Source organism: Scyliorhinus canicula, unplaced genomic scaffold (assembly GCF_902713615.1).
Source record: "Scyliorhinus canicula unplaced genomic scaffold, sScyCan1.1, whole genome shotgun sequence".
NCBI lineage: Eukaryota > Metazoa > Chordata > Chondrichthyes > Carcharhiniformes > Scyliorhinidae > Scyliorhinus > Scyliorhinus canicula.
The window spans coordinates 2339566-2353827 of NW_024055717.1; the positions used below are offsets into that span (position 1 = coordinate 2339566).

Here is a 14262-nt window from a genome sequence, read left to right on the forward strand (position 1 = left end):
TCCCCAATACCCCAAAATCCCTCAAACACTGCCTGGGGTTCTTCGCATACTACGCCCAATGGGTTCCCAACTACGCGGACAAGGCCCGTCCCCTCATTCAAACCACGACCTTTCTGCCGTCGACAGAGGCCTGCCAGGCCTTTAGCCGCATCAAAGCGGACATCGCAAAGGCCACGATGCGCGCCATCGACGAGTCCCTTCCCTTCCAGGTCGCGAGCGACGCATCAGAAGTTGCTCTGGCAGCCACCATGAACCAAGCGGGCAGACCCGTGGCCTTCATTTACAGAACTCTCCAGGCTTCCGAACTCCGCCACCCCTCTGTGGAAACGGAAGCCCAGGCTATAGTCGAAGCGGTGCGATATTGGAGGAACTATTTGGCCGGCAGGAGGTTTACCCTCCTCACAGACCAACGGTCAGTAGCCTTCATGTTTGATAATGCACAAAGGGGCATGATCAAGAGTGACAAGATCTTACGGTGGCAGATCGAGTTGTCCACGTAGAACTATGATATCTTGTATCGTCCTGGGAAGCTCAATGAGCCTCCTGATGCCCTGTCCCGCGGTACCTTCGCCAGCACCCAGATAGACTGCCTCCTCTCCCTCCACGCGGACCTCTGCCATCCAGGGGTGACCCGCCTATACCATTTCATTAAGGCCCGCAACCTGCCTTTCGCCATTGTGGAAGTCAGGTCAGTAACCCGTGACTGCCACATCTGCGCTGAGTGCAAACATCACGCGACATCTATACCTATGTATTTACATTGTGTATTTATTGTACCTTCCATGTGTTTCATGTACGCAACAATCTGTCTGGTAAGCACGGTGGCACAATGGCTAGGACTGCTGCCTCACACAGCCAGGGACCCTAGTCCGATTCTGACCTCGGGAAACTGTCTCTGTGGAGTAATCACGTTTCCCTCTGTCTCCGTGGGTTTCCTCGGCGTGTGTCAGTCTCACAGAATCATAGAATCATGGAACCTACAGTGCAGAAGGCCGCCATTCAGCTCATCGAGTCCGCACCGATCCTTGGAAAGAGCACCCCACTGAAGCTCACACCTTCACCCTATCCCCGTAAACCAGTAACCCCACCTAAACATTTTGGACACGAAGGGCAATTTAGCATAGCAGATCCACCCAAACTGAACATATTTGGGCTGTGAGAGGAAACTGGAGGATCAGGAGTAAACTCACACAGACATGAGTAGAAAATACAGACGCCGCACAGTGACCCAAGCCAGATATCGTACCTGGGAACCTGGAGCTGTGAGGCAACTGCTCTAACCACTGTGCTACCGTGCCACACATGTGCATCTGCCTCCACCCGCAGTGGAAGGCTGTGCAGGTTAGGACAAGTTGCCATGCTAAATTGTCCCTGCGTTGGGTTACATGGACAGATTAGTGAGTTGGGCCTAGATAGGGTGCTCTTTCAGCGGTCCGTTGCCGAATAGATGGGTCAGATGGGCTTCTTCCGCACTGTGGGGATGCTGTGATGCTGCACTATACTATAGTACTATAATGAACATAGAACAGTACAGCACAGAACAGGCCCTTCGGCCCTCGATGTTGTGCCGAGCAATAATCACCCCACTCAAACCCACATATCCACCCTATACCCGTAACCCAACAACCCCCCCCCCCTTCGCCTTACTTTTTAGGATGTTGAGGGGGTGGGCAAATTATTGGCAGATACAGAATAATTAGGTAAAATGCGAGCTTATTAACTTTGGTAAAAAAGCGAGTGATCTAAATGACCATGAATTAGGACAGAATAATCTCCAAAGAGTCCTGGATGTCCTCGTAAACTAGTCACTGAAGGTAGTCATGCAGGGACAATGGGTGGCGAAGAATGCACGTGTTATATTGGCCTTCAGAGAGAAACGATTCGAGTACAAGAATGTAATTATGTAGGGTTCTCCTCGAGCAACGGTGAGCATATTCAAAGCAGTCCTGGTGTCCTTATCTGTGGAAGGATGTTACTGTTCGAGAGCTGGCACAACGAACGTTTACCATACTGATTCCCCGCCCGGCGGGACTGACGTATGGAGAGACAAAAAACGTATGTGTTTTACTGAAATTCAGATCAATAATGTGGCAACTTATGGAAACCTATAAAATCCTAACTGGACGAGGTAGGGTAGATGCAGGAATGTGTTCGTGATAGCGGGATTTTCCTATTGAGTTGGACGAACAGCCATGATCATATTGAATGGCGGAGCGTGTTGAAGAGTGGAATGGTCTCCTTCTGTTCCTATGATTATGAGTCTATGTTTACACTCGAAAGGAGCTCAACATTATTTGTATACTTGTTGGGATGGAATAATACTGGGAGAGCTCCATTGTGACAACTGCTTGTGTAGTGTCAGCAAGCTTAGGTCCCAACATCAGGTAACGGTCAATGAAAACTTACAGTTTATTTACTTATTTCAAATCCTCAAAGTGACATGGATTAATTGGATCTGTTTGTTCAGTGCCAGAAATTAATGTCAGTCTCCTTGAATCCCACGAGTGTCTCGGGAGGATTGCCTCATTCACCTCATCCATTAATAAGAGAAAATAGTTGGTATGTTGAACTGGAGTGTGAGTGAGGCAATCGTGCTTGACACCAGCAGCTCAATAGTGAGTCAAGGAATGAACGTGAATTTGGTATTCGCTGCAATCCAGGAGATTGAAAAGATATACTATCCAATCCTGGCAGTTGTCGGAGTCTCTGGTATGTTGCTAGATCCGACTATTGATTGTTTATATCCCGAATAATGTGGAAAGGAATTTGTCCTATGATGTAATAGCTTTTAAAATAGTTCCATCTCCTTTGTATCAGTGAATATTCTCCGATTTCCATATGCTAATCTCATATTCAAACTTTCGTGTTCGGAATGCATTCATTGGGGTACCTACTCAGCCTTTGTTTCTCCATGTGAGATGGTAAAACTGAGATCAGAAGCGCAGATTCATTTCCAAAAATTGACTATATGGCTATATGTTAACCGAATGTTTAAAGAAAACACGAATATGTCTTACCAATATTAATGCTGAAAAGGTTAGTTCAGCAAATAGTGGGAGGTATCAGAGATGAAGCGGGGAACCTGTGCGTCAATGCCGATGTTGTGGGTTGAAAACGATTTCAGTTGCTTGCGTGTTTGTAATAAAAATAGATAATGCAGATATAGTAGTCCAGGAGGAAAATTATGCGAAACCGGATCTGATAATCATAAGGAGAGAGCAGTGCACAATTAATTTAAGTTCTTGAAAGTTGATTATTCGCTCGGGCCACATGGATTGTTTCCGAGAAACTGAAGGAGGTCAGGATGGATATACTAGATGCTCTGCGGATAATTTTCCAAACCTTACCAGACAGTGGGGTAAGAGGAGTATGGATATACATGGGATATGGATGAAGCGATCCTCCCGTGACACACTTGGGATTCAAGGAGACTGACACTAATTTCTGGCACCTGAGGGACTGGAGAAATGCAATCGTCGCTCCACTTTTTAAAAAAGTGATCGAAGGAAATGCTAAACAATTATAGACAGAGTCATGAGTCAGCAGTGGCAAAATAGTAAAATCAATCCTGGGAGACAGGCTTAACTGTCGCACAGAAAGTCATGGATTCGCCGGAATAATCGGCATGGACGACTTAAAAAAAGGTATTGCCTCCCAAACTTGATTGAATTCTTTGAAAATGTGACAAGAAGGAATGATGATATTCGTGCAGAAAATGTGCTGTACGTGGATTTTACCAAGCCGTTTGAAAAAGTGCCACATGGCACATTGGTCAAGAAAGTGAAAGTCAATGGGATACAGCGCAATGTGGCAAACTGGGTAAAACGCTGGCTTAGTAACAGAATTAGAAGCTTAGAGGTCGATGGCTGCCCTTGAAATTGGAAAGTGGGGTTCCTCAGGCTCAGTGTTGGGAAACTGACTGTATCTGTCATATTTTAATCATTTGGACGTGAACATGGGGAGGACATTTCTGAAGTTACCAGATGTCACAACGATTGGCCGAGTGGTGGACAGTGTAGAAGGTAACGATATTCTCCAGAATGATACCGATAGATTGATGGGCTTTGTAACACGGTGTCAGATGGTATTTGAAACAGGGAGCTGTGCAGCCAGGCTTTCTAGATGTCAAAAAGCTGTCGTGAGTACAGAATAAATGTTAATATGTTAAGAGGGGTATATGAAGTTAGAAATCTTGGTGTGAAAGTATACAGATGCCGAAAGGCAGCAGTTCACGTACACAAGGTTGTGAAGAAAGCATATGCAATATTCTCCATCATTCGCAGATGTATAGAATTTAAAACTCGGGCTTATGTCAGAACTGCATAAAACACTGGTCACTCAACAACTGGATTATTGTGTGAAATCTTGGTCGCCACATTACAGGAAGGACGTTATTGTCGTGGAGATAATGCAGAGGAGGTTTACAAGAATGCTGCCAGGTCTAGAAAAGTGTGGCTCAGAGGAGAGATTGATAAATTGGCGTTATTTTCCTTGGAACAAAGAAGGCTGAGGGGTGACCTAAATGAGGTGTCCACACTTTTGAGGACAAGAAATAGGGTGGATAGAAAAACATTGTTTCCCTTGTTGGAGAGTTCTAGAACAAGGGGACATAGATTCAAGACAAGTGACAGAAGGTGTGGAAGGACATGTGAAAAACCGTTTTTACGCAGCGGGTAATGGCAGCGTGTAATTCGCTGCCAGAGTTGGTGATGGAGGCAGGAACACTGAACTATTGTAAATGGCAATTGGATCTGCACCTTAAGTGCTCTAAGCTAAAGAGAAATGGACCGGGAACAGGATGGTGGCATAGGAAAAGGCATCTGGGTGTACTCAAACTGGCATGGGCATGATTAGCCGAATGGCCTTCTCTGTGCTGTAACTTTTCTAGGGTTATGTGATTCTCGAGCATTGCTGATGGTGTATTGCTGTATTGAACATTTATCTAAATAAAACATTTTGCCGGTGTGGATTTAAACGTGTAAGGCAGCGGGGTGGATTGACCGATAGGCTGAATTTTATATGTACCAGTGAGGAAAAAAGAGACAAGGTGGTGAATGAGGAAAAGGAGTGAGATACCGCTTGTGTTCTGAAAGCAAACAAAGAAAGGCTCACCTCCCAAAGATCCAGAAAGAGATCAAGAGATCAGGACATTGTTGCATTGTATGCATGTACATGGAATAATGGAGTGAACAAAATTAAGGAAATACAAGCGAATTCCAGACCCATTGACAGAAAGGCTCCAGGGCTCTGTGAACACAGGATCAGTCCCCCCGGTGGCCTTGAGGATTGTAAATGCTACGCTGATGTTTAAGAAATGGGCGAAGGTAAAATCTGGGTAAGAGCGAGGTGTTTGTCGTGCACCCGGGTAATCAGGAGGAGGGAATTGGTAGGCTCCCGTTTAAAAGGGCAGTGAAGAGTTTGGGGTACCTGCGGGTGCAGGTGGCCAGGAGTTGGGGGACTCTCCACAAGCTTAATTTTACCAGGCTTGTGGAGCAGATGGATGAGGAGTTTAGAGGGTGGGGCGTGGTGCCGCTGTCGCTGGCGGCTGGAGTGCTGAACGTTGGGATGACGGTGCTTCCGAGGTTCTTGTTCCTTTTTCAGTGCCTGCCCATCCTTATCCCTAGGGCATTTTATGAGGGTGACTAGAAGCAGCATGAGCTATGTTTGGGTGCATGGGACCCCGAGGGTGAAGAGGGTCTTCTTGGAGCGGGGCAGAGATGGTGGGAGGGCTGACATTGCCCAACCTCTCGGGGTATTATTGGGCGGCCAGTGTGTCTACGGTGCGCAAGTGGGTGATGGAAGGGGAGGGGGCAGCATGGAAAAGGTTGGATATGGCGTCCTTTGAAGGCACAAACCTGAGGGCCCTGGTAACGGCGCCGTTGCCGCTCCCTCCTACGAGGTATACCACGAGTCCGGTGGTGGCGGCTACCCTCAAGGTTTGGGGGCAGTGGAGGCGACATAGGGGGAGTGGGGGGCTCGATGGAGGCTCCGCTAAGGGGGAATCATCGGTTCTCCCCGGGGAACATCGATGGGGGGTTTCTGGGGTGGCACAGAGCGGGCATCAGAAAGCTGAAAGATCTGTTCGTTGACGGGAGGTTTGGGAGCTTGGGAGAGTTGGAGGAGAAATTTGAGGTCCCCTCGGGGAACATGTTCAGGTACCTGCAGGTAAAGGTGTTTGCTAGGCGGCAGGTGGAGGGATTCCGTTTGCTGCCCGCGAGGGGGGTGAGGGTCAGGGTGCTTTCGGGTGTCGGGGATGGAACGTTATCTGATATCTACAAGGTAATGTAGGAGGTGGAGGAGGCGTCAGTAGAGGAGCTAAAAGCTAGGTGGGAGGGGAGCTGGGGGAGCAGATCGAGGATGGGACATGGGCGGATAACCTGGAGAGGGTTAATTCTTCCTCCTCGTGTGCGCGGCTTAGCCTCATCCAATTCAAGGTGCTGCATCGGGCCCATATGTCCGGGACTAGGATGAGTAGGTTATTTGGGGGCGAAGACAGGTGTGTCAGGTGTTCGGGGTCTGGCGAACCATGCCCATATGTTCCGGGCATGCCCGGCACTGGAGGAGTTCTGGAAGGGGGTGTCAAGGACGGTGTCGAGGGTGGTACGATCCAGGGTCAAGCCAGGCTGGGGACTCACTATTTGTGCAGATGCGGTGGAATGGGAGTGCAGGAGGTGAAAGAGGCCGGTGGTTTGGCCTTTGCATCCCTAGTAGCCCGGCGATGGATCTTGCTACAGAGGAAGGATGCAAGACCCCCAAGCGGGGAGACCTGGACTAATGACATGGAGGGTTTTATTAAGCTGGAGAAGATCAAATTCGCCATGAGAGGATCGGTACAAGGGGTCTTTAGGCGGTGGCAGCCTTTCCTCGACTTTCTGGCTCAGCGATAGGGAACTAGGTCAGCAGCAGCATCAACAGGGCAGCACGGTAGCATGGTGGTTAGCATAAATGCTTCACAGCTCCAGGGTCCCAGGTTCGATTCCCGGCTGAGTCACTGTCTGTGCAGAGTCTGCACGTCCTCCCTGTGTGTGCGTGGGTTTCCTCCGGGTGCTCCGGTTTCCTCCCACAGTCCAAAGATGTGCGGGTTAGGTGGATTGGCCATGCTATATTGCCCGTAGTGTCCTAAAAAGTAAGGTTAAGGGGTGTTGTTGGGTTACGGGTATAGGGTGGATATGTGGGTTTGAGTAGGGTGATCATTGTTCGGCACAACATCGAGGGCCGAAGGGCCTGTTCTGTGCTGTACTGTTCTATGTTCTATGTTCTAACACGGGGGGGGGGAGGGAAAAGCGGGGGGGGGGGGTGGGGTGTTGACTATGTTTATTTAATTTAATGTGTTTTCAAGTTCTCTTGTTGTTTACCGGGTGTGGGGAGTTGGGGGGGGGGGGGGGGCTCGATCTATGCATTGTTACGGTCTTGGGGGTTTTATGCTTATTATGTTGTTTTATTGTTGTTTGTAACTGTTTGTTGTTACATATTTTGTAAAAAATTTTAAATAACATTTTTTTTATGAAAAAAAGAAATGGGCGAAGGTTAACGCAGAAAACGGGTGAAGGCCACACTACCGGTAGCAACACATATTCACTCAGATAAGAATAATTTCGTATTAGACAGTCAACAAACTTTGTCAAGGGCAGGCCATGTCGAACAAATTATTTGGGAATTTCACGAGGTCAAGCCGGCAGTGAATGAAGGCAGCTTGTATATTTGGTCCTTCAGAAAGCATTTGAGACAGTGTCAAATGGAAAGTTTGTTTGCAATTAGAAACGTTTGAGATGAATGGGCCCCTGGCATAATGGATTCGAAGTTCAATAAGAGATAGGAAACAGAGGGTAGGCACAGATGGTCATTTCTCAGACTGGAGACGAGTTGAAAGTGGTGTTCCATAGGGTTCACTGTTGGGATCCCATATTTTCCCGCTTTTTATAAAAAACTTAGAAGTGTTTGTCGCGGGCAAAATCTCTAACTTTGCAGAATATTCTGAGCTAGAGGCGGCAAAGTGCTGTGGTTAACACTGCTGCTTTACAGCGCCAAGGTGACAGCTTGGCGTGCTGGCTTGGATCACTGTCTGTGCGGAGTCTGCACGTTCTCCCCTTGTCTGCGTGGGTTTTCTCCAAGTGCTTCTGTTTCATCCCGCAATGCCCGAAAGACGTGCTTCAGAGGTGAATTGAACATTCTGAATGAACCCTCTGTGTACCAGAACAGGCGCTGGAATGTGGCGCCGAGGGAATTTCACAGTAACTGCATTGCAGTGTTAATGTATGATGTGGAGATGCCGGTGTTGGACTGGGGTGAGCACAGTAAGAAGTCTTACTACACCAGGTAAACGTCCAAAAGGTTTGTTTCAAAGACGAGCTTTCGGAGCACCGCTCATTCCTTCCTCAGCAGCCCGAACGTCACCCAAGCACAACGCAACGCCATCCACGCTCTGAAGACCAACCGCAACATCATCATCAAACCAGCAGACAAAGGAGGGGCCACCGTCATACTGAACAGGACGGACTACCCAAAGAAGTATACCGACAACTCCACAGCCAGGAACACGACAGACAGTTACCCACAGATCCAAACAAGGAACACATCTGTCAACTCAACAGACTGATCAGTACCTTGGATCCAGACCTTCAGAGCACCCTACGTGCTCTCATGCCACTTAATCCCCGCATTGGAGATCTCTACTGCCTCCCGAAAATACACAGGGCCAACACATCAGGCCGTCCGATCTTTTCAGGCAATGGGACCCTGTGTGAGGACCTCTCAGGCGACATCGAAGGCATCTTGAAACTCATCGTACAAGGTACACCCAGCTTCTGTCGCGGCTCGACAGACTTCCTACAGAAACGCAGCACCCATGGAACAGTTGGTCCAGGAACATTCCTTGTCACAATGGATGTCTCGGCACTCTACACCAGCATCCCCCATGACGACGGCATTCCTGCAACAGCCTCAGTCCTCAACACCGACAACTGCCAATCTCCAGATGCAATCCCGCAACTCATCCGCTTCATTCTAGATCACAACGTCTTCACCGACAACACATTCTTCATCCTGCATGGAACAGCCATGGGGACCAAAGGCACACCTCAATATGCCAACATCTTCATGCAAACGTTTGAACAAGACTTCCTCACCGCAGAGGACCTTCAACCGACGTTATACACCAGATACATTGATGACATTTTTTTCCTTTGGACCCACAGCGAAGAACCACTGAAACGACTACACGATGAGATCAATACGTTCCATCCCACCATCACGTGGCAGCATGGTAGCACATCTGGATAGCACTGTGGCTTCACAACGCCATGATCCTAGGTTGGATTCCCTGCTGGGTCACTGTCTGTGTGGAGTTTGCACATTCTCCCCGTATCTGCGTGGGCTTCCCCCGGGTGCTCCGGTTTCCTCACACAGTACAAAGACGTGCAGCTTAGTTGGATTGGCTATGATAAATTGCCCTTAGTGACCAAAAAGGTTATGAGGGGTTATTGGGTTATGGGGATAGGGTGGAAGTGAGTGCTTAATCTGGGTCTGTGCAGACTCGATGGACGAATGGCCTCCTTCTGCACTGTATGTTCTATGTAATTCTGTCAGACTCACCATGGACTATTCTCCAAATTTAGTTGCATTCTTGGACACACTCATCTCCATCCAGCATGGTCACCTCTGCACTTCACTTTACCGCAAGCCCACAGATAACCTCACGATGCTCCACTTCTCCAGCTTTCACCCAAAACACATTAAAGAAAAAAAAAACAATTCACCTGAGGAAGGAGCAGTGCCTACCTTCGCCAAACACACCGGCCGACCTTCGCAACCCCCGCCTGCTGACCTGAGTGACCCACCATTTTCTATTACCTTGTTTGCTGCTGATAAAAATGGTGGAAATGGCTTTGGGTCCCTTTGGCCCTCATTCACGTTCCTCCAATGGAACTTGTTAGATGATGGTGAAACCTTCCTGTGTCAGAATGTATGGGGTCTCCATCTGTCCAAAGTTGTGCACGTTTTTCCTGTAACCTTTTAAAACTAAAACCTCACGAACCTGTAAAACATAATAAAATGAATAAAATAAAAAAATAAATAAACATTAAACGAAGAAACTAAATTAATAAAATTAATAACCCCCGGAACTCGGAATGAAAAGCTGCGACGGTTAAAATAAATGGCGGCAGCACTGCATGCTCGCCCGATCATCGGCACGCATGCGCATTGTTCTGCAAATGCGGCCGCCCTTTTTTACATGTTTGTGGCCATTTTAATGGCCGCTTGCAGCCGATGTTATTAAAAGTTGGTTGTTGCGGGTAGATTTGCGCGATCAGGAATGCCGCGAAGGATGGCTCAACGAACCCTCCAGACACTCGGCCGCGACCCACCCGCGTGTCGCCCCCCCCCCCCGCCCCCCCACCCCCGACTTTGAAGAACACTGTCTTACAGCATCCTTGGCTTGATAAATAGAGGGATAGTGGATAAAAACAAGGACGTGATGCTGCACCTCTACAAATGTCGGTCAGAACATGTTTGGAGTATTGTGTTCCGTTAGGGCACTTTTATTTACAAAAACATGTTAAAGCCCTTGAGCGAGTGAAGGCGAGATTTACCAAAATAATGTCAGGATTGAGGAATGTTAGATTTAAGAAACGTTTTGAGAAACTGGTCTTGTTCAGCCTGGTTCGAACCTGGGACCTCGGCGACGTAAGGCAGCAGTGCTAACCTCTGTGCCACTGTGTTGCCCCTTACCTTTGAGATCATTGTCCCGTGAATGGATAGGGTGTTACAAAATCTAGTTTGTTTAGAATTAGATAAATTTGTGTCCCGAAGCCAGGAAGATTGGGATTGGGCAGGAAGGTGAACTTCAGCCCAAACAGCTATAGCATGGCGATATAGCCTCCAGGGTCTAGGCCCCACTTCTTTGCCGATCCTTCCCTTTCCTATGTTCTGCTCATCAATATCTCACATTGCTTGGACGTTCAATCACACGTTCTCATACTTATCTCACTGTTCCCATTGACTCGTTTTCCCTTTGTAACATTTCATCTTTTGCCATTTATGTACTGCTATGCCCATTTCTATATTGGCTGCATGATTAATTTACCAAGCTACTGACCATTTATACCGTACTTGGGCCTTAAGAATAATTTCGAATGAAGCAGTTTAAAATTCTCAACCAAAATGTATTTGCATGATACCATCTCCTGAACGAGTAATGGCCAGGGACTGGAGAACAAGCATTAATGAAGCCGATAATCCTGTTTATTGGGCATTCTTACTTCATAATTTGGTGTATATGATTATTGTATTTTTCATCTTGATTATCAGGGCAGCACGGTAACATTGTGGATTGTGCAATTGCTTCACAGCTCCAGGGTCCCAGGTTCGATTCCGGTTTGGGTCACTTTTTGTGCGGAGTCTGCACATCCTCCCCGTGTGTGCATGGGTTTCCTCCGGGTGCTCCGGTTTCGTCCCATAGTCCAAAGATGTGCAGGTTAGGTGGATTGGCCGTGATAAATTGCCCTTAGTGTCCAAAACTGCCCTTAGTGTTGGGTGGGGTTACTGAGTTATGGGGATAGGGTGGAGGTGTTGACCTCGGGTAGTGTGCTCATTCCAAGAGCCGGTGCAGACTCGATGGGCCGAATGGCCTCCTTCTGAACTGCAAAGTCTATGATAATCACGGATTTTGCACATTTTATTGACCCTTCCCGTTTCCTTTTAATACGTTACAGGGAAGTTGGGTTAACGAGTTTGATTCCCAATACTGCACAAAGATTATATAAAAACGGTTTTCAGGGGATGCACGGCAACCTCCTTCAACGCAAATTTGCTAAGCAAGAAATTGAACACACACCGTTCTCTCCACCTCGTTTGTTCAGATTGTAGTTTGTCACATTTTCTCTAAATTGTATTATTTCTCTTCACAGTCAACGTAGTGACGATTGTGATATTGTCTCGTGGAAAATGTGGACTTTCCAGTTCAACCACTTGCTACCTGGTGGCCATGGCATCAGCAGATCTATTGGTAGTTTTCCTGGACCTAATATTGAGGCAGATTCCAATTGCCTATCAGTTAAGAAGTCTGAAGTTTATTCCAGTATGCAACATTCACGCTGTTTTGCTTTATGCTGTTACTGACTGCTCTGTCTGGTTCACCGTCGCTTTCACCTTTGATCGATTCATTGTAATTTGCTGTCAAAAGCTGAAAAGTAGATACTGTACCGATAGAACGGCGGCCTGGGTGTTGGGGACAGTGGCGGTTCTGAGCACTTCAAAGGACACCAGCTGGTATTTTATGCTGACAGCTTGGTACTGGAGGAACAACAGCCCTTGGTTTTGTTACATGGAGACCAGAATTAAGATCTCACGGTTCTGGGGCGTCATAGAGTTATTACATAATATTTTCACGCCAGGGTTGCCATTTGTTCTGATTTTACTACTCAATGTGTTAACGGTCCGGGACATTTTAGTGAGCAGCAGAGCACGCAAGAGACTGCGAAATGAAAGCAATGTAAACAGTCAGAAAGACCCAGAGATGGAGAGTCGAAGAAAATCCATAATTTTACTGTTTGCGATCTCCGGGAATTTCATAGTTTTATGGTCCATATTGATGACTTATTCTATGTGGTGGCGAATATTTAATATGGCGATGTATGGATATATGCCTGTTTTTGTATTGGAAATAGGTTTCATGATGCAGCTCCTAAGCTGCTGCACAAACACTTGTATATATGCCATCACACAGAGAAATTTCAGGAAGCAGTTGATAAATGTGGTGTATATTCCTCTTTATAAAATAGTACATTATATTAAATACTAAATACATAACTGAAAAAAATTATATCATGATCAGATTTCGACATTATTTCAGTTTTGCTGGGAACCATATTCCTCTCCGATCTGAGACAATAAAATACATAATCTGTCAATTCCAAACCCGTGAATGGTTCCTCCGAATTTGATACAGAAAGACACCAGCAGAAATCAGTACAGAGAGTTTAAACTGAATGCCATATTATAGCGAACGTAAAAATGAGGTGGCGGATGTGAAGCAACTATGTGCAGAGTGAGTGACTGACACACTGATAGACACAATGCATTCAATACGTGAATTTCTTCCATTGTGTGTGATTTATTCGAAAAGTGACAATTGTATTATCTGTGTGACTCTTGTTGCATCTACATTGTGTGCATTACATGCAACCAAATGATGTGGTGGAGATATTGACAGTTTTCTGTAAGAATGGGCGCAGGGAAAGCAAAATTATGATAACCGCTAACTGTTTTAGCAAAGGAAGCGTGGAACACGCCTTATTGTTTGAATAATATCAGCCGGAATGTGTCCCTCTTTAAATCTGGTGGAGCAGGTGGAGGGGGGAGGGGGTGGAGTTCGGGAATACTTGTAAACTTCAGAGGAACCAGTGAGCGAAATTAAAGTCCCATCAAAAACGCACCCTCACACGTAGCAGCACCCCCCACAGGCACCCCCAACGCACAGAAATCTATCATCCCAGAAGGAGCACCATCGTTAAACTGAAATGTTACTTAACTGTCCAAAGCATTGTTCATCTTTCAGCACAGAAGATATTCGGGGATTCCAACAATACTTTACAAGCCTCATACTTACAAATTCAATTCCAGGACCTCAGCAACATTAAGGAAGTCGTGATATGCAGATGACATGTTGCAGTGCATAGCAATGTTTCAGAAACAACCGCAGAATATAATGTTACACTTATATCAATGTATAGAGAAAACCAGCTTTAATATATGAGGTAGGTCCATTTAAAACTCTGATGGCAGTAGGGAAGAAGCTGCTGTTGAGTCGGTAGGTACGTGACCTCAAACTTTGGTGCCTTTTTCCTGACGGGAGAAGGCGGTCCTTAATTATGCTGGCTGCCTTTCCGAGGCAGAGGAAATTGTAGATATAGTTGATGGATGCGAGGCTGGTTGCGTGATGGATTGGGCTACATTCACGATTTTTTGTAATTCCCTGCTACCTTGGGCAGAGCAGGCTCCAAGCTGTGATACAACCAGAAAGAATAATTTCTATGGCGCATCTGCAGAAGATGTTAAGAGTCGTAGCTGACATGCCAAATTTCATTAGACTTCTGAGAAAGTAGAGTCGTTGGTGGGCTTTCGTAACCATAAGTGACGGCATGGGGGGGGGGGAGAGACAAGGACAGGCTGTTGGTGATCTGTACACCGCAAAACTTGAAACTCTCATACTTTCTACTTCTATCCCATTGATGTAGACAGGGGCATGCTCTCCACTACGCTTCC

The 14262-nt window shown here is 46.8% G+C and overlaps 1 protein-coding gene across 1 annotated transcript; it reads left to right on the forward strand.

The window, feature by feature from the left end:
- The first annotated feature begins 2561 nt into the window (after nt 1-2561).
- Nucleotides 2562-12799, forward strand: LOC119960683 (probable G-protein coupled receptor 139). Its single transcript, XM_038788303.1, has 2 exons — nt 2562-2709; nt 11907-12799. Exons 1-2 carry the CDS (start codon nt 2562-2564, stop codon nt 12797-12799), a joined length of 1041 nt encoding a protein of 346 aa, XP_038644231.1.
- The last annotated feature ends 1463 nt before the right edge of the window (nt 12800-14262 follow it).